The sequence below is a fragment of the Hemitrygon akajei genome, chromosome 15, assembly GCF_048418815.1.
Source record: "Hemitrygon akajei chromosome 15, sHemAka1.3, whole genome shotgun sequence".
Taxonomy (NCBI): Eukaryota; Metazoa; Chordata; class Chondrichthyes; order Myliobatiformes; family Dasyatidae; genus Hemitrygon; species Hemitrygon akajei.
In genome coordinates, this window is record NC_133138.1 from 87,567,630 (window position 1) to 87,589,402 (window position 21,773).

Genomic DNA, 21,773 nt, shown 5'->3' on the forward strand with positions numbered 1-21,773 from the left:
ACTTAGGATCGGTGAATATTACTTTTGGAAGAGTTGAGCTCCAACTTGTACACTTTTGACTGTTTAATTATAATGGGCCCTTTTTGTTTCTTTTCTTTACTAACCATTTAGTTAAGATTCATAAATACAATTCCTTTAATCGTATGCAGTATGCAGTCTATTATTTCTGGGCACTGAGTTGTAACAGGATTGCAAATTACACAGCTTCCACACAAACCACGGTTTGGGGTGGGAAAGCCATGTCAGTCTCACAGGTTTGGTGGGACCAGAGCGTGCCTTCCCCAGACGTACGCAGCCAAGGAAATAGCAGGGTTTCATTTTGGGGTTTGTCCGAGATCGATTTCGTTAGATGCTGTGTGATTGCTCTGAGCATTGATCCAGTGGGTTGTGTATTTAGGCCTGTGTTAAACATTTGTCCAGTAAAGTGATTAAGATACATGGTTATGGACGCAGCAGGGGTTGGGCGGTGGTGCAAATCCACAGGATTACCGGTAATGAATGCGTGTGTAATGAGTTTGTAGATGGTCATAGCCTCAATGAATTGTTAACTTGGACATTAAGTACCGTTAAAGCATTAGGAACAGTTACAATCATGGAGCACAGGTTTGATAAAATGGCGGGCAAAAACTTTGTTTTATTTCAGACTAGCACTGAAATAATGGCAGTAGAACTGCCTGCTACTATTGGGGCCCTGGGAGAGGGGGGGCTGTGGGCTGTCCATACTTTCCCGGAGCAGGGGAGTGTAAACAAGGGTGCCGAATCAGAAGCCGAGTTTCCCGTAGCTGGGGGAAGAGACTTTAAAGACAAGTTGCTCTCGTTACTACAGAGTGAGGGGAAGGACTAGTCTGAAAGTCTAAAGAGTCCTCCAGTGAGGGGTGAGCATTCTGAGCTGGTATCTGACCTTACCTCCCAGGTGAATAAACGCCAACATGCCTGGGTTCAAAGTCCCAGCTATCATACACTCAGCATGTTCTCGGGAATGAAGCCCATCCTCGATGGGGAGGAGCAGTAGGCACACAAGTCTCAAATTCTGGACGAGTGGCAGTGCTCTGATGATATAAAAAGACAGTGATTGGTAGAGAGTCTGAGAGGTCCAGCTGCTGACATAGTGAAGTCATTAAAGACATAGAGCCCCTTTGCTACTTCTGCGGGCTACGTGCAAGCGCTAGAAAATGTTTTTGCCGCAACAAGAAGCCCAATGGAGCTTATGACAGGGTTTCGAAACATATTTCAGGAAGAGGGGGAGTATCTTTCCACCTACCTCCCATAGGGAGGCAACTGAGTTGCTTGCAGTGTGGTTGGGAGGGGAGCGGCACTCAAACAGCTGAGGTGTATCAGTTAAGAATGGAACAAGTGACGAAAAGTGCATAGTCACAGGACATGATCGCTTGGGGTCTCTGAATGTCTCATAAGACACATCTCTCCCTTGTTTGTCAAGCTGATCAGAGAAATTAGAGAGGAGGAGAATGCAACAGAGGTGCAGGAGGCCTCCATCAGCATGGTACAGTTCTTGGTAGTGGCCCTCTTGGCTGAAGTAACCAGATACCCCACCCTGGGAAGTGGTAAAGGCACTTGTAGCAGAGTTTAGGACTGAGATGTCCCAGTTATTATCGGCAGGTGTGGCCACCCGCATGACAAAGCCAAAAGGGATTCCCTGAGGAACCGGTGTTTGGGGTGGGAGGGCTGTCTCAATCTCACGAGTTTGGCTAGACCGAAATGTGTATTCCCTAGACTTATGCAGCCAAGGAAACCAGTGGGGTTTCATTTGATTTTAATGGAACATCATGAACATCCCCATCATTAACTAAAACTGATGCTGGGATATGAGAATAAGAGAAAAGGTTGAAGAAGGACTTTCAACCATCTTGAGCCAAAAGTACAACAAAAACATTGGTTAACCAGCTCTTGATTTTCACACTGTAAGCACTAGATCGCAGCTAATTCCATTGAACTTGCATGTTTTGAATGAGCTTCTGTCCAGATCAAAGGCTATTTTCTGGTCCTGGCAACATCCTGACTTGTTCAAGACTGGAGTACTTGTCTAAAACTAAATTATCTCGCACTTACCCAGATGTTAATCCCTATTGCAACAAATGCAAAAGGGGTGAGGCTTCCCTTATCCATATGTATTGGACATGCCCTAGTTTGGAAAAATACTGGAAAGATGTCTTCCAAACTCTATCCCAAATACTTAATTACAATCTGGAACCTAACCATTTGATAGCTCCTTTCCGCACCTCCAGAGAGGGGGACATGACCCTGGGTCCGACTAAATGTCGCACACTGTCTTTTGCTTCTCTGTTGGCCAGGCACGCAGTTTTGCTCAGGTGGAAGGATGCTGCCCCGCCCACCCACGCTCAGTGGCTCAGGGATATCATGTCCAGTCTATATCTTGAGAAGATCCACTATTTAATCCTCAATTCGGACATGAAGTTCCAAAAGATGTGTGGACCCTTTCTTGAATATTTTCAAAATTCCCAGCCAGATGAAAGGTCCATTCTCTCTCCCTTGCCTCAGTACATAAATCCCTGACCTCCAGCATTTTCAAGTAAAACTCTTTGGACTCAAATTTGTTATCATACAACAGTATGATAACAAATACACCTTATCTATACCAATGCAGCTCTGTGGGGACAAAGGTTCTGTTTAACCCTTTTTGCCAATGCATTGATGGCTTGGAGTTGGAGACTGGGAGGGGTTGGGCTGATAATCAAAGCATGTTTGTGCTATGGGTGCATCTCTTTCATAAATGTGAATTGTACATTTGTTATGCACTGCACAATTCTCCTTTATACTATGTTCTCTTTATTTAAAAAAAAACAATAAAAATATTGTTGAAAAAAAAGACTGGAGTACTTGCACTGACCGACCTGCAGTCCTTATTGACACCAACCAAACAACATGTTAAGTTGCCATAAAAGGGTTGATGCAAAGCTACATAAATCTTTGTTTTGTCCTCACAATCTCTTTGTTATGCAAAAAGCAAGATCACAATAAACAACATCATGGAGCATTTTTGCACCGAGTTGCTCTAAAGAAACAATTATTGGAGAGTCAATAAGAAATTACACAATGGTAAATATCTGTGGCTGCTACAGGACAATCATGTGCTGTTAGGGCCCATGAGCTATATTCCATGCCCTAATTATCTTAACTCCTTCAATGGCCTTCTATCCATCTGTGCACAATTAAGGACCTACTACATTGATATATGGTCATATATGATATATAGACCAGTGAGTCTTACTTCAATGGTTGGTAGGTTGATGGAGAAGATCCTGAGAGGCAAGATTTATGAACATTTGGAGAGGTATAATATGCTTAGGAATAGTCAACATGGCTTTGTCAAGGGCAGGCCATGCCTTATGAGCCTGATTGAATTTTTTGAGGATGTGACTAAACACATTGATGAAGGAAGAGCAGTAGATGTAGTGTATATGGATTTCAGCAAGGCATTTGATAAGGTACCCCATGCAAGGCTTATTGAAAAAGTAAGGAGGCATGGGATCCAGAAGGACATTGCTTTGTGGATCCAGAACTGGCATGCCCACAGAAGACAAAGAGTAGTTGTAGACAGGTCATATTCTGCATGGGAGTTGGTGACCCGTGGTTTGCCCCAGGGGTCTATTCTGGGACCCTTACTCTTCGTGATTTTTAAAAATGATCTGGATGAGGAAGTGGAGGGATAGGTTAGTAAGTTTGCTGATGACGCAAAGGTTGGGGGTGTTGTGGATAGTGTGGAGGGCTGTCAGAGGTTACAGAAGGACATTGATAGGATGCAAAACTGGGCTGAGAAGTGGCAGATGGAGTTCAACCCAGATAAGTGTGAAGTGGTTCATTCTGGTAGGTCAAATATGATGGCAGGAATAGTATTAATGGTAAGAATCTTGGCAGTGTGGAGGATCAGAGGGATCTTGGGGTCCGAGTCCATAGGACACTCAAAGGTTGACTCTATAGTTAAGAAGGCATATGGTGTATTGGCCTTCATCAATCATGGAATTGAATTTAGGAGCCCAGAGGTAATGTTGCAGCTATATAGGACCCTGGTCAGACCCCACTTGGAGTACTGTGCTCAGTTCTGGTCACCTCACTACAGGAAGGATGTGGAAGCCATAGAAAGGGTGCAGAGGAGATTTACAAGGATGTTGCCTGGATTGGAGAGCATGCCTTATGAAAACAGGTTGAGTGAACTTGGTCTTTTCTCCTTGGAGCGACAGAGGATGAGAGGTGACCTGATAGAGGTCTACAAGATGATGAGAGGCATTGATCATGTGGATAGTCAGAGGCTTTTTCCCAGGGCTGAAATGGTTGCCACAGGAGGGCACAGGTTTAAGGTGCCTGGGAGTAGGTACAGAGGAGATATCAGGGGTAAGTTATTTTTTTATGCAGAGAGTGTTGAGTGCATAGAATGGGCTGCCGGTAATGGTGGTGGAGGCAGATACGATAGGGTCTTTTAAGAGACTTTTGGATTGGTACATGGAGTTTTGAAAAATAGAGGGCTATGGATACACCTAGTAATTTCTAAAGTAGGGACATGTTTGGCAGAACTTTGTGGGGCGAAGAGCCTGTATTGTGCCGTAGGTTTTCTATGTTTCTCTGGTCAATCTTTTCAAAACACCTCACAAAAAATATAGCTCTTGGCTACCCAGTAGCCACTACTTCCAACAAAATAAACAGGCAATACAGCCAAAGAATCCTAAAACAGGGAAACATTTCCTTCCGCCCAACTGTGCTTCATATTGATCAGGATGCCAAGAGAGAAAGACAGGCACAGGGAGACAGAGACGCAGAGATGGAAAGTAATCAGTGGTCAAGTGACATTTGCAATCAAGTACTAGTCTTTCTCTCACCAGCAAGTTTACTCTCAACTAACTGGTGATATTTCACTGTCAAACAGCGCTCTCTCAATTCCAATACTTTTATTATCACCAAACAAAAGTAAAAAGAAAAATTTTGATCAAATGCTTTGGTATGCTGTTTTCTATTTTGCTTTGCGGATACTGACATCCATATGTACAAAAGTTAATGGCAGTTTTTGATTGGTCTCCTAACTGGTTTTGACAATGTTGATCAGAAGCATCCTCCTCCCTAATTACCTCAAAATATTTACAAAATAGCAAATCCAATAAATCACTTTAAACTGGAGGATGGGAAATGATTACAACACGCAAACAATAAAAGATTTGAATTCCCCCAATCTCTAAATTCAGGTGACAGTACTAAACACTGAGCCACGGATTTTGATAATATAGTCTTAAAAATACACAGCCCTACTTCCTTGTCTATACACATAGATGTCATTTTGCCCTTAATACAGAGTCCAAGGTATTACAGGGAAAGTACTAGCACGAACAGAAGGTTGGCTGGCTGGCAGGAGGCAAAGAGTGGGAATGAAGGGACTTGTTCTGGTTCACTGCCAGTGACTAGTGGTGTTCCACATTGATCGGTGTTGAGTTGCTACATTATATGTTAATGATCTCGGTGGTGGAATTAATGGCTTTGTGCCCAAGTTTGCAGACAATACAAGAATAGGTGGAGGAGCAGGTGGTGCTGAGGAAACAGTGAGGTTGCAGAAGGACTTTGGACAGATTAGGAAAATGGGCAGATGGAATACACTATAGGGAGGTGTATGGTCATACTCTTCGGTCAGTGGAATAAAGGCACAGATTATTTTCCAAAAAGGAGGCAAATTCAGAAATCAGAGGTACAAAGTGACCTGGGAGTGCTGATGTATGATTCCCTAAAGATTAACTTGCAAGCTGAATCATTAATAAAAAAAAAGCAAATGCAATGTTAGCATTCATTTCGGGAAGACTAGAAATGTAAAATTAAGGATGTAATGCTGAGGTGTTATATAACATTGGTCATACTACATTTGGAGTATAGTTCTGGGCCCCAAATCTAAGAAAGTAAGAAGGGTGCTGACATTGAGAGGGTTCAGAGGATGAGAAGGTTCAGCAGATAAGAATTATACAGAGAAGGAAAGGGTTAATATACAAGAAGCAGTTAACATGAGGAAATCTGCAGATGCTGGAAATTCAAACAACACACACAAAATGCTGGTGGAACACAGCAGGCCAGGCAGCATCTATAGGGAGAAGCGCTGTCGACATTTCGGGCCGAGACCCTTCGTCAGGACTTTATCTTTCCTTTCGGTTAGTCCTGATGAAGGGTCTCGGCCCGAAACGTCGAAGCGCTTCTCCCTATAGATGCTGCCTGGCCTGCTGTGTTCCACCAGCATTTTGTGTGTGTTGTTCTAAGAAGCAGTTGATGGTTCTCACTGTACTCACTGGAGTTTTGAAGAATGAAGGGGGGGGGGGGGGGGGTCCTCATTGAAAAATATTGTATAGAAGAGTGGACATGGAGAGAAGGTTTTCAATCGATAGAGAGTCTAGGACCAGACTGCATAGCCTTGGAATAGAAAGGCATCCCTTTAGAACAGAGATGGGGAGGAGTTTCTTTAGCCTGAAGGTGGCAAATCTATGAAATTCATTACCACAGTCAGCTGTGAAGTATTGAGTATTTTCAAAGCTGAGTTGATAGGCTCTTCATTAGTCAGGGCATCCGTCTGTTGTTCCAACTGAATTTTTCTGATACCGTATGTCACATGATTTATTTACCTTCGAAGTAAGAATTCTGGAAAAAACAATGTTATAATGGAGTAGTGTACCCATAATCACAGATTGAAGTGCAAGTCACAATCATGAATTTTATTACCTTCAGACTTCCCTGACCAAGTCAAGCATCTATGGGTTTTTTTATTCATTTCAGGGCTTTTCAGACTGAGCCAGCATTTAGTTGCCTATCCCTAGTTTCCCTTCAGAAGATAGCAGTGAGCTGCCTGTAAGAGGTGGGTATACCCACAATGCTGATAAGGAGAGGGTCCCGTGTTTATGATACAGTGACAATGAAAGCAATATACTTCGAAGTCAGTATGGTGCGTGGCTTGGGGAACAATTTCTAGGTGGTGGTATCCCCAGCCTTTTGCTACCCTTCTTGTCAGTTTTAGAGGCAGGGATTGGAAGATGCCATCTAATGAGTTTTGGATGAGTACATTTAGTAGCTAATATAAACTACTGCTATTGTGCATCAATGGTGGAGTGAGCAAACACTAAAACTTTTCAGTTTGTCACTATTTATAGAAAATATCCTCTTTCCCTACCAGTGGCTAACAACATGTTCTTGTTGCAATTCAGTTGCCACATCCCTTGCCTGTTCATTTAATTCCAAAGCCTCTCTGCAGCCCACACTGCCACCTAGCTTTCCATAATTAGTGAAGGTTAGTAATGAAATAGCTGAACTATGCTCTCAGGACATATCCAAGGACTGTAATGAGACACCTGGAAACTTGTGCACCACCACAGCAGACAGCTGTTAGGCTGGTTGGTGGAATAGCTCTTTCAGGCTGGACTCCCATCGACAAATGGTTGAGGACTCGAAAATGTTGAATGCACTGGAAGCAACTTTATAAACACAAGGGATTCTACAGATGCTGGAAGTCCAGAGCAACACACACAAAATGCTGGAGGAACTCATCAGGTCAGGCAGCATCTATGGAAACAAATAAACAGACAACGTTTGTTCTGGAAGCAACTTTGTTGTGCTTAGGATTTAGCGCTAGGTTAATGCATCATGATTTGTCCAGTGTTGTTCTTTCAGTATAGTACAAGTGGCTGGCTTGCTTGGTCATTTTACGGAGTTCCTCAGCAATTTGTGGGCCGAAGGGCCTGTAATGTGCTGTAGATTTCTATGTTCTAATGTAATAAATCTAAAAGCCTTGATATCATAATTACAAATTAAACAAAAAAATCCTGATTTTGATTTCCACTGGTGTTAACATGAAATCTGAACTCATAACTTTGAATATCTGTCTGATAAAGTGACCACTGCCTCACTACTATACCACCCACCCCACCCCAATGAAGAGTCTTTATCTACCTCTTTGTTCCACAAGCAAATCACTGGCTACCTTCAGACAAGACTGAATCCATTTTTTAAACCGGAGATTTTCAAAATAGAGCAACTTCAGGGACTGAGTAATCTCCTTAAACAGTTTTGATGACCTAGTTTCACTGGATAAGAATTTATCATCCAAGACCAGGGGTTGCCAACTTTTTTTTGCCATGGACCCCAACCATTAACAGAGGAGTACATGAACCCCAGGTTGGGAATCCCTGCCCTATATGGTATTTGACCTGGGTTTTAAAGTCTAGTTCCACGCTGATTAATGGACTTCAAAGTCTTGGGGTGGATGCTACACAGTAATGTAGCTGTTAGCCTAACAGCGCCAGCAATCACTGTTCAGGGTTCAGTTCCCTCTGCTGCCTGTAAAAAGTTTGTGTGTTATCCCTGCGACTACATGGTGCTCCACTTTCCTCCCACAGTCCAAAGAAATTCAGTTAGGGTTAGTGAGTTGTAGTCTTACTACTCTGGCACCAGAAGCATGGCGACATTTGCTCACTGATTTGATTCGACAAAAATGATGCACGTCACTGTATGCTTCGATATACATGTGACAAATAAGGCTAATCTTTCTCATTAACACAATTATGTGGGAATAAGTGGATGGAGCAGATGACATTAATTTTGGTCCATCATTTTTCATCTGTTATAAATTTACAGTGTGTATAACTACCGATATATTCGAGCCCACCCAACGTTTTAATAGTCTCTGTAGGAGTCATTCTAACACATTATAGCATCTTATAATGTACCTAGTAATATCAGAAAACATCTAAGGTGGATTGATACTCTGTGAGATTCAATTTTCAGAACTGTTCATTTTTTAGTTTATTTAATATTCACCACATGATCGCACGAAGATAAATAACAGTCTTAAAGCTAACGTTTCCATAGGATTTGAATATAATCTTACTTGTAAGATTCTGAACATTTCAAGTTCATCGAGGAGCAGATAGGGAGACAGATTCTGCAAAGGAGTAATAATAACATGGTTGTTATGGTGGGAGATTTTAATTTTCCAAATATTGATTGGCATCTCCCCAGAATGAGGGGTTTAGATGGGGTGGAGTTTGTTAGGTGTGTTCAGGAAGGTTTCTTGACACAATATGTAGATAACTCTACAAGAGGAGAGGCTGTACTTGATCTGGTATTGGGAAATGAACCTGGTCAGGTCTCTCAGTGGGAGAGCACTTTGGAGATAGTGATCACAATTCTATCTTCTTTACCGTAGCATTGGAGAGGGACAGGAACAATCAAGTTAGGGAAACATTTAATTGGAGTAAGGGGAAATATGAGGCTATCAGGCAGGAACTTGGAAGCATAAATTGGAAACAGATGCTCTTGGGGAAACATACGGAAGAAATGTGGTAAATATTCAGGGGATATTTGTGTGGGGTTCTGCGTAGATACGTTCCAATAAGACAGGGAAAGAATAGTAGGGTACAAGAACTGTAGTGTAAAAAGGTTGTTGTAAATCTAGTCAAGAAGAAAAGAAGAGCTGATGAAAGGTTCAAAAAACTAGGTAATGATAGAGATCTAGAAGATTATAAGGCTAGCAGGAAGGAACTTAAGAAAGAAATTAGGAGAGTCAGAAGGGGCCATGAGAAGGTCTTGGCAGACAGGGTTAAGGAAACCCCCGAGGCAGTCTACAAGTATGTGAAGAACAAGAGGATAAGACGTGAGAGAATAGGACCAATCAAGTGTGACAGTGGAAAAGTGTGTATGGAACTGGACGAGATGGCAGAGGTACTTGATGAATACTTTGCTTCAGTATTTACTACAGAAAAGGATCTTGGCGATTGTAGGAATGACTTGCAGCAGTCTGAAAAGCTTGAGCATGTAGATATTAAGGAAGAGGATGTGTTAGAGCTTTTGGAAAGCATCAAGTTGGATACATCACCAGGACCAGAGGGGATGTACTTCAGGCTACTGTGGGAACCAAGGGGGGAGATTGTTGAGCTTCTATCAATGATCTTTACATTTTCAATGAGGACGGGAAAGGTCAGAGGTTTGGAGGGCTGCAGATGGTGTTCCCTTATTTAAGAAAGGGAGTAGAGATAGCCCAGGAAAGACAAGTGAGTCTTACTTCAGTGGTTGGTAAATTGATAGAGAAGATCCTGAGAGGCAGGATTTATGAACATTTGGAGAGGCATAATATGATGAGGAATAGTCAGCATGGTTTTGTTAAAGGCAGGTCGTGCCTTATGAGCCTGATTGAATTTTTTGAGGATGTGACTAAACACATTGATGAAGGAAGAGCAGTACATGGATTTCAGCAAGGCATTTGATAAGGTTACCCCATGCAAGGCTTATTGAGAAAGTAAAGAGGCATGAGATCCAAGGGGACATTGCTTTGTGGATCCAGAACTGGTTTGCCCACAGAAGGCAAAGAGTGGTTGTAGACGGGTCATATTCTGCATGGAGGCTGGTGACCAGTGATGTGCCTCAGGGATCTGTTCAGGGACCCCTACTCTTTACGATTTTTATAAATGACCTGGATGAGTAAGTGGAGGGATGGGTTAGTAAATTTGCTGATGACACAAAGGTTGGGGGTGTTGTGGATAGAGTACAGGGCTATCAGAGGTTACAGTGGGACATTGATAGGATGCAAAACTGGGCTGAGAAGTGGCAGATGGAGATCAACCCAGATAAGTGTTGATAGGTCAAATATGATGGCAGAATATAGCATTGATGGTAAGACTCTTCTTGGCAGTGTTGAGGATTAGAGGGATCTTTGGGTCCGAGTCCATCGGGCACTCAAAGCTCCTATACAGGTTGATTCTGTGGTTAATAAGGCGTACAGTGTATTGGCCTTCGTCAATCGTGGGATTGAGTTTAAGAGCCAAGAGGTAATGTTCCAGCTATAAAGGACCCTGGTCAGACCCCACTTGGAGTACTGTACTCAATTCTCGTCACCTCACTACAGGAAGGACGTAGAAACCATGGAAAGGGTACAGAGGAGATTTACAAGGATGTTGCCTGGATTGTGGAGCATGCCTTATGAGAATAGGTTGAGTGAACTCAGCCTTTTCTCCTTGGAGCAACGGAGGATGAATGGTGACCTGATAGATGTGTACAAGATAATGAGAGGCATTGATTGTGTGGATTGTCAGAGGCTTCTTCCCAGGGCTGAAATGACTAGCACAACAGGGCATAGTTTTAAAGTGCTTGGAAGTAGGTACAGAGGAGATGTCAGGGTTAAGTTTTTTTTTATGCAGAGATTGGTGAGTGCATGGAATGGGCTGCTGGTGGCAGCAGTGGAGGTGGTAACAATGGGGTCTTTTAAGAGACGCCTGGATGGATACATGGAGCTTAGAAAAACAGAGAGCTACAGGTAAGCTTAGGTAGTTCTAAGGCAAGGACACATTTGGCACAGCTTTGTGGGCTGATGGGCCTGTATTGTGCTGTAGGTTTTCTGTGTTTCTATGTTCATGTTGCAACACAAGCGTGTTACATTGGCATAAAACCTTTCACCTACACTGCTTACTTTTGCATACCCCTCATGTCATGCAGAATGGATCTTTCCTTCTTTCAGCATTTATTATACAGGTCCTCCTCAGCTTACAAATACCCATTTGTATGGCCTAATTTATGGCCACATTTCTAACCTATGACCAGTCACAGGAACAGAATGCGGCTGTAACCCAGGGAGGACCTGTATGTTCACAACATAAATACATAACCAAGGAGCATATAGCAAAATCACATTAATTAATGATGTATTAGAGCGGTGGTCCCCAACCACCGGGCCATGGAGCAGTACTGGTCCGCAGCCCAGTGGTTGGGAACCACTGTATTACAGAACAAAAAATAACAATTCACAATTCCAATAGTATTCTTGAAAACAATTATTCCAATAAAATTCTTAGTAACATGCTCCTGAAAACTCTTTGACCTGAAATAGTCACCCCCAGTGAATATCAGTTAACTTCATTTTAGCATACATATAATTTCAAAGCTACAGTACATGTAGGAACTCATGGGTTCTTTATTATTTTTTATTTATGATTTTGTTAGTTATGAAGAACCTCACTGATAACCTTAATCATGGATGAAAATGAAATTTTAAAAATATAGTTTCTTTGAACACACTCTGCACTGTGGTCAATTCAGAAGTTTCTTTCCAGCCCTTGGAAACCAAGTTTAAGCCATCAGAGACTGAAATAATTTAATGTTGGCCATCTTGCAGGCATGAGATGAAACTATGTTACCTATAATATAAAGCCAAACCATTGTTTCATCAACTTTCATTAATCTGATGTCTGAAAGAATCCACAATTGCAATCTCAGTAAAAGTACAGCTCTAACAACTCATTCAGCAGGATAGATAGATAGATAGATAGATAGATAGATAGATAGATAGATAGATAGATAGATAGATAGATAGATAGATAGATAGATAGATAGATAGATAGATAGATAGATAGATAGATAGATAGATAGATAGATAGATAGATAGATAGATAGATAGATAGATAGATAGATAGATAGATAGATAGATAGATACTTTATTCATCCCCATGGGGAAATTCAACTTTTTTTTCAATGTCCCATACACTTGTTGTAGCAAAACTAATTACATACAATACTTAACTCAGTAAAAAATATGATATGCATCTAAATCACTATCTCAAAAAGCATTAATAATAGCTTTTAAAAAGTTCTTAAGTCCTGGCCAGAAAAAATATAACATTACAGCTGTTTTAAATCGGTGGTTCTCAACCTTTTTCTGCTCACGTACCACTTATGACTTTCATTTACCTGTGGCCCCCACCCTCCATAGTCTCCATTGGTTGGTCTAATTATTCTAATATACAGTCAATATTTATGTTTAGCAAGTTATAGGTATTATTATATGTTAAGTATAATATTACAGGTACATTAGTAAAATAAAACAATCTCAAAGCTCTAAATAGGATACTTTATAAATAAATAGGCAAAAAAAATTTGAAATTGCTATAACATATGCCAATTCTATGTGGCAATAAAGAGCGTGCAGTCACTGAGAAAAGCGAATTGAACTTCCTTTCAACATTTGGTAAGTATCAGGGAGTTACTAGGTGGCAGGGTGGAGTTACGTTTCAACCAAAGGATGTGCAAGGCGCTCCTTCCCTTCACTGGCCTACAGGTCACCCTTGGGCAAGGTGTAGCACCTGCTCAGCAAGCAACCCCCCCCCCCCCCCCCCCCCACCAAATCAGACTACATGAAGCCATAGGGGCAAGTGGTGGATGGTCATATGAGCAGCTGATGCATAAAACAAGTCCTGGTTATGCGACCACTGATGCCAAGCAGACAATCTCTGAAGAGTACTGATAATAGCTGGGGTCACCCTCTTGTGAAGACACTGCCCAAAAGGTGGCAATGGCACCTGTGAAATCATGATGAAGACCACATCATGTGACATGGCACATGATGAATGAATGAATCAAGGATTTAAATGTTGCAGTGCTAGGTAATGATTTGTCAGGGCTGCAATGGCAAAAAGAAACGTAACGGTTGTAACGGTAGAGTTAACATGTTATCACCTCTTTGCAGTTTGGCCATTTCTGGCAGATGACCTCCACTGCAGTAACTGCAGCCTTCATGTATTTTAACATGCAGGGGTCAGTAAAAGGGAAACAGAACCAGCCTCCTGATGCATACTCACTAACTGACTTTGCTGCAGACAGCCCTGCCCAGTCTGCAGTTTGTGATTTGAGGTGGATGTGGAGCAGAGCTAAATGGGCTGCCCTGCAGGGTGTTTTGTGCGTGGTCAGGCAGAAGCAGAGATAACGACTGACCCTCACACGCATAGGCTACGCTTTTTTCTGCCTCATTTGCATAATCTAGCATATTTTCCAATTCGTTTCATTCAGGGTTCCAATCAAATTACATATATTCATTTATTTTTTATTTATATATTATAGCAATACTTCATTAAAACAGTAAACTTATCATGGCCCATTCAGAAACTCCTGTGGCCTCTATGAAATCCAGCATGGCCCATGTTAAAAACCACTCTCATAAATACTCAAAACATTGTACTATACAAGCCAAGAAGCATTAATTTTAGTTTACAAATCAGATTCATTCTTCTTCTCTCTGTGCTTCAAAAATTTCTTCCAAAATTCCAGTGTTAAAGAAACTGGTTGGCTGGGTTGGGGGCAAGCACTCACAGTGCCAATGTTGGAATGACACAACTAACTGAATCCATAATCAGGCTTCCTCCTATGCCAACCCACTCTTCAATTTCACATTATTCCCTGGTTAAAAAAACTGCTTTACCACGAGTTGAAAAAGCAGTAGGTGTCAACATTAATTATACACCCTCTGTCAAATACAGTGACTGCTAATAAAACAATACCAAAGGCTATGAAACAGGAGCACCCATCAGGAAAGCACAGTCAAGTTTGATTACCTTTAAACAATTTTTATTTCCATAATATTCAGTTCTAATCCCTAGATTTGAGTAGAACATTTCTAAAGATGGTCCAGTGCAGAAAACAGAATGCCATATTATCATTTTGAACCAAAGCCCTCTTTGTGTCATGGCTTTGATAGATGTAAGGATCCTTGCAGGGAGTTGACTCCTGTATCCCTAGCCAATATTTATACCTTCATCAATTACTAAAAATACCTGGCCAATGAAATTTTTGTGAGAGGTTGAAGAACATAATCAGACAATCTGGCTTCTCTGCACCACTACCAAATGGCCACGAAAACGTGTGGGTAAATTATGAAAGGTGCTATACAAATGCAAATCCAAGAATGCAAGTCAACTTGATTCAACTTATTATTGCAAAATACCAACCAAAACCATCCAGATTTAATAGTTTTGCCAGGGACATCCTCAAAACATTGACCAAATTTCAATCAAAAATGCTGCCTAACCCGCTGAGTTTCTCCAGCACTTTCTGCACAAGACATAACTGCAGTCTCCTTTATGAGAATTTGAGAGACATTTTTGTACATTAGCAACCAAAATACTAATTTTGCTGGTGTTAATGTAGCTATGCAATGTATGAAAGGAAACGGTCAAATATTACACTGATGCAATTGGTGTCATTACTTACTGTGGACCGCTTATGTTATATGTGAGTGCTAGCTCAGATCCCAAAATATACTCTAACCAACGTAAGAAAGGGGTGTGGACACCCTGCAGCAATTATTAATCAAGTTGAGAACACACATAGAAGATGTGTTCCCAAATGCTTTCCAAAGCTGTTTGAATTTGAATTCCTACTCACAGTTCTCTGTCAACTTGCATTTTCTTCAGCCTGACTTCATTCCAGTGGAACCTTTTTCTGTTCTTTCCTCATCCTAGCTGCCTTCATTCCTAAGTCGCTTACAAACCCACATTACTTTGGAGCTCTTTTTTTTTTGGATCCTTGCACTGCCAACCTCTTTCTGTTCCTTAGTAGGGAAGCCATGGGCAGTGTTAGACCATTGATTCAGTGATTAATTATAGTTAATTAATATATAATTAATTAACTATTATTAATTATAATTAACTATCATTAATTATAATTCAATTCCCACCAAGGCAACAATGGAGAAAACAGCCAGTCACAGTACTGGTGAGCATAAAGCCATGAAACTGTCATCTGAATCCCCCACAACCTTCAGGAGTGGGTGGTATATTTCCTTACAGGTCCAACCCCAGATCCTAATGTTTCTCTTTTTTATCTGCTGTGCTGACTCCAGGGCAATAAGTAATAGCACTACTAGTGTTTTTCATTTGTACATAAAGAAATAAAATTTAAATATATCCAAAATTTCATCTGTCTTGGCTTAACACTCTGAAATTATCTTTCCCATCATCTCTGTTCTAGTCTAGGTTTCTCTCTCTCTCAATGTTAAATTTTCTTTAAAAGTTCTTCATATTGATTTACTTGATTACCACATCCCCTTATCAACATCAGAATACTACAGCCCTTCAGCCCTCGATTTTGTGCCGACCCATATATTCCTTAAAAAAGTACTAAACCCCACACTACCCTGTAACCCTCTATTTTTCTTTCACACATGTGCCTGTCCAAGAGGCTCTTAAATATCCCTAATGTTTTAGCCTCCACCACCATCCCTGGCAAGTCATCATTTATACATAATTTCCTCAATGCACAGATGTATAAACACAATTGTCATCATTCTTGCAAGACAGATATTGCTGATATCAAAACCACAGTCTTTATATATCTGCATATCTTGGGGGTAAAGTTAGAATGTTATCACACAACTGTCTGAAAAGTGATTTGAGCAATTATTCTGGAGTCAGAACTCACACAAACTCGAAGTTTGTGGCTTTATAAGAAATAACTTATTATCTGAAAGCACAATCTGTTCCCCAACTGTTCCACAGTTAACACTACCTGAAGTTAGCAAAAATCTTCCCCACTTGTTCTGACAGCTTATCATTGCACAAATTAAAATGACGTTGTCAACTGAATCTGGTGTTGACAGATACACATGTTCACTATTACTGTTTAGAACAAAATACTGTTGTTTAATACAGTCAATAACATTCGTAAACAATCATTTAGCTGGAGTGGCAGCAACGATTACTCATTACTACAACAACTGCAACATTTACACGCAAAAAACAAGAGCTCCGTTATTTTGCTAACCAGTTTGGGAGGGGTTTGGTGTGGGAGGAAGGGGACGGAATTTATAGTTCGTATGTAATGCTGCCATTCAAAATATTAACAGCTCTTCACGGTATGGAGCAGACCAACTCACGCAAACGTTCTCCTGATCAACTCACACAAGCGGGAAGGAAGATGAAGTTGTCTTATTACGTGACATTTTACATTTATTTTATGGAAAAATAAAAAGCAGGCTTACCTTCTGATACATCCTCGTCAATAGTTCCCTTAACCTGAGAGAAACACCACTGCATTTCGTTTGCATTGCCTCCAAACCCTGCATTGTAGAAAGGAAAAACACCAAACATTAACGCACGAGCAAAACGAACTGTGCCCTCAGCCAGCGACAGCGCGAGGTTCCGAGAGAGAGGCACCGATGCTGATACCCTACCCGGCATCATTCTCCAACACACCGTACAGCTGCCGCCGGCGAACCTGTCAATCACCCGCCCCCGCGCGCCCATCCTCCAATCGCAGCGCACCGGAAGTACCTCTTCTTCCTTAGCAACGGAAGCGATTGTTCTCCAGTGAATTGGGCGTGTGGTTGGCACTGTTGGCTGAAGATTATTAAACGGTTAATGTTGGCTGTTATTGATTGATAGCAAAAGTTGCTGCCTCCCTCTTAATGTTTTATGTCAGGGGTCACTGGCCATGAAAGCTTCACCAGGTGCGACAGCGGTAAGGCAAGGATGGTGGCAGTGAATGCTCCTTCACCATTTCTGCTGGGTCCAAATGCTATGGGATTAAACCTCATAAACATTGTGACAAAGGCACGGATTTTTATATTCTGATTATGCAAAGAGAAGGTACAGATAGGAAGCCTGCAAAATACGTATGTAGCCTGAAAACAAAAAAAATTTTCAATAGGTTTTAATGAAAGGCCCCAGAACTGAAACATTGAAGGTCTCAGTCCAAAAAGTCAACTGTTTATTCCTCTTCATTGATGCTGCCAGACCAGCTGAGTTCCTCTTCTTCAGTCCACGACTTGGATGAGTGGCAAAACGTCTTCTAGACAACACAGCAAGTTCAGTTGCCTTGAGTCACTACTGCTTGATATTCAATTACCTGGATGATGGAGAACCTTCACAGACATGTACATAGTTTTGTGTGTGACCTCAGAAACAATTTGCACAACTGCATCATAATGTCCAAGCTTTACTCATTGCCTGACTGTGAAGGTTAATGAACTTTTTCACCACCCTATCAACATCTGACACCACTTCCAATGAACTCGATCTCCGAGGCACCTTTGTTCCATTACACTCCCTAAAATCCTACCCTTCATATTATAAGTCCTGTACTGGGTTGACTTTCCAAACTGCATCATCTCACATTTATCTATATTGAAATCTATTTGCCACTCCTTGACCCACTACCCTAATCAAGATCCATATAACCTATGATAACCTTCTTCATTATCAACAGCACCTCCATGTCACCTGTAAACTTGCTGATTAAGCACTGTACATTCACATGAAATCATTTATAGACTATAGATGATAACATGTTCCCAGCATCAAGCCCTGTGCCACACTGCAAGACACAGGCCTCCATTATGAGAAACATTCTCCATCTACCACCCTCTGAGCTAATTTTGAATCTAGCTAACTAACTTTGTAAATTCCATACCATCTAACCTACTAGATCAGCTTGCCATGTGGGAGCTGGTCAAAGGCCTTGCTAAAGTTTTTAAAAAAAAATATCCACTACTCTACCTTCATTTATCTTTTAGGCTACCACTTCAAAAAATAACCTCTAAAAGATTCAGCAAACACAACTTCACATGTACAAAGTCACACTGAGTCCTCTATCAAACTCTGTCTATACTAATGTTGAAGGATCCTGACCTTCAGAATTCCCACTACTGCTCCTCCGCTAATGCCAGTGAACACAGTGGAAAAACGTTTATCCAAGATCCCAGCCATCTTCTTTGGTCTATATCTCCCAATTTCCTGCCTGTTTGTGAGTCTGTCTAAAAGCCTCTTAAATATCGCTATCATATCTAGTTGCACCATTTGGTAGGGCACTCCAGGCGCTCTCTATACAAAAAGCCTGCCACATAAATCTTTTCCGCTCTTGCCTTAAAGCTTTGCCCTTTAGTATTTGACATTTTCAGGCTGAGAAAAAAGCTATGGCTAACTAATTTATCTTTGGCACTCATAATTTTATATACCTGTTGTGGATAATGTGGAGGGCTATCAGAGGTTTGGGTATTTGATCCTCCACAATATTCTGCATGGGAATTTAAACTGCAGGTGGCAGTGTTTTTTTTAAAATGAGGTTGAGTTGCAAGCTCGACCATCAACCCGGCACAGATGCTCGGGAGTAGTCTGTCACTGGATCAAACTTGGGAACCTCCGTTCTCGAGCCCGGCGCTGAGTCACTGCTGGACACCGATAGGATGCAAAACTGGTTACAGCAGGACACCGATAGGATGCAAAACTGGGCGGAGAAGTGGCAGGTGGAGTTCAACCCAGAAACGTGTGAGGTAGTTCATTTTGGTAGGTCAAATATGATGGCAATATAATATAATGGCAAGACTCTTGGCGGTGTGGAGGATCAGAGGGATCTTGGGGTCTGAGTCCATAGGACACTCAAAGCTGCTATGCAGGTTGACTCTGGTTAAGAAGGCATACGGAGCATTGGCCTTCATCAATTGTGGGATTGAGTTTAAGAGCCAAGAGGTAATGTTCCAGCTATATAGGACCCTGGTCAGACCCCACTTGGAGTACCGTGCTCAATTCCGATCACCTCACTACAGGAAGGACGTGGAAACCATAGAAAGGGTGCAGAGGAGATTTACAAGGATGTTGCCTGGATTGGGGAGCATGCCTTATGAGAATCGAATTAGTGAACTCGGCCTTTTCTCCTTGAAGTGACGGAGGATGAGAGGTGACCTGATAGAGGTGTACAAGAAAATGAGAGGCATTGATCATGTGGATAGTCAGAGGCTTTTTCCCAAGGCTGAAATGGCTAGCACGAGAGGGCATAGTTTTAAGGTGCTTGGAAGTAGGTACAGAGGAAGTGTCAGGGGTAAGTTTTTTACGTAGAGAGTAGTGAGTGCGTCGAATGGGCTGCCAGCGGCGGCGGTGGAGGCGGAAACGATAGAGTCTTTTAAGAGACTCCTGGATGGATACATGGAGCTTAGAAAAAGGGCTATGGGTAAACCTAGGTAGTTCTAGGGTGGGGACATGTTTGTCAGAGCTTTGTAGCCAATCGGCCTGTATTGTGCTGTAGGTTTTCTATGTTTCTAACTCTATCAGGTCATTCCTCAGAGAAAACATGATAGTGTGGGACTTCAGGCTTGTGGATCTCCTGCTTAAGAGTAGTGTTAAGAAGATGGTATGACCCAGATGGTAGTGACTGATGATTATAGATGCCACCTCCTTGTGATAGCACATCCTGTAGATGCTTTCAGTGGTGGGGAGGCTGTGCCCATGATATACCAGGTTGTATCCATTATGCTCTGCAGCCTCTTGCATTCTTGTGCATTGTTAAATCAGTTGGGGTGTTAAATATAAAGTCAGAGTCATATTGCAGCTGTATAATACTTTGGTTAGGCCTTGTTCATCTACAGAATGTGATCTAATCAGAGTTTTAAACAACAGCAATATGACAGTCATAAATTTTATATTGAACACTGATCAATGCCATATGCATTATTTACTACTCTGAAGTATTGAATCGTGACTTTATAGGGTCTTGAATGAACATCTTCAGGCCACTACCACAAATGATTTATCATTTTGGCACCAATTCTAGTGCTATGTCCTGATGTTCAGGGAGGGGTGGTGATGGGTACTTGTTTGAAAGTTGTGATTCTCAGGGTGTGATAAGCACAGATTGTTTGTTGAGGGAAACACAGAATTCCTGCATGTCTCTTAAGTGTTCATCAGGTGGATCTCACAGATGTCTGGGCAAGATGAGACTCCAAACTGTGTGGTGTATGGTTCCTCACAACCAAGAGAAAATCTGCAGGTGCAAGAAATCCGAACAACACACTCGAAATGCTGGAAGAACTCAGCAGGCCAGGCAGCATCTATGGAAAAAAGCACAATTGACGTTTTGGGCCATAACTCTTCAACAGGATTGGAGAAAAAACACTGAGGAGTAAATTTAAAAGGTGGGGAGAGGGGGGAGAGAAACACCGGGTAATAGGTAAACCTTGGAGGGGGAGGGATGAAGCAAAGAGCTAGGAAGTTGATTGGTGAAAGAGACATAAGGCCATGGAAGAAAAAAAGGGAAGTAGGTGAGGAGCACCAGAGGGAGGTGATGGGTGAGCAAGGAGATAACATGAGAGGAGGAAAAGGGGATGGGAAATGGTGAAGGGGAGGTGGCATTACTGGAAGTTCGAGAAATCGATGTTCATCCCATCAGGTTGGAGGCTATCCAAACAGAATATAAGGTGTTGTTCTTCCAATAAGTGTGGCCTGAACACGACAGTGGAGGAGGCCATGGATGGACATATCGGAATGGGAAAGGGAAGTGGAATTAAAATGGGTGGCCTCTGGGAGATCCCTCTTGTTCTGGCAGACAGAGCATAGATGCTCGGCAAAGTAGTCCCCCAGTCTATGTCAGATCTTCTGATAATGTATGACTCTTACCAGCTTTTCATAGTTATAGAATTGTAGATTTGCCCCCACAATATACCAATACCCCCAATATTCCACCAATTCACCTATCTACTAGGGTCAATTTACAGTCATTTAGGAATGAAATCAGAGCACCCAGAAGAAACTCATGATCACAGAAAGAACATGCTGAGACCTTAATCAGGACCAGTCCAGATGAAGGGTCTCAGCCCAAAATATTGACTCTTTATTCCTTTCCAAAGATGTAAAGTTCCTTTGGCAGTTTGTATGTATTGCTTTGAATTTCCAGAATCTGCAGTATCCCTTGTGTTTATGATTGTATCAGAAGCTCTCTATGCAAGGTAGAGTACTTCATTCAATCCAATCATACAACCCACCACAATCAATCTACCCTATCTTTCCTCATACATCTAGAGACATGTATTTTCCAGCAGTTGTCATTGTTTGGTGATCAGAAACAAGATCCTGACTGATTTACTTTCTTCCTTCTTAGCCTTAGGGTACTGAAAATAGTGTGAAACTCTCCCAACATCCCAACATCTCAACTGAGATTACTGGATTTGGGTGTTTATGTTTTGGGTTAGTGTTTCATTATCT

At 41.7% G+C, this 21,773-nt stretch overlaps 1 protein-coding gene across 3 annotated transcripts in view; it reads right to left on the minus strand.

Moving 5' to 3' along the window:
* Positions 1–17,031, minus strand: part of LOC140739522 (serine/threonine-protein phosphatase 2A 55 kDa regulatory subunit B beta isoform) — an 846,310-nt gene extending 829,279 nt beyond the window's left edge. For 2 of the 3 annotated variants that reach the window (XM_073067904.1, XM_073067910.1), the window contains exon 1: positions 16,784–16,949. In XM_073067904.1, coding sequence (XP_072924005.1) covers positions 16,784–16,892 — 109 coding nt within the window. In that variant the 5' untranslated portion in view covers positions 16,893–16,949. Of the gene's footprint in view, positions 1–16,783; positions 16,950–16,975 lie in introns of those variants that run through there. The other variant, XM_073067905.1, reaches the window with a different exon arrangement.
* Between the last annotated feature and the right edge of the window lie 4,742 nt (positions 17,032–21,773).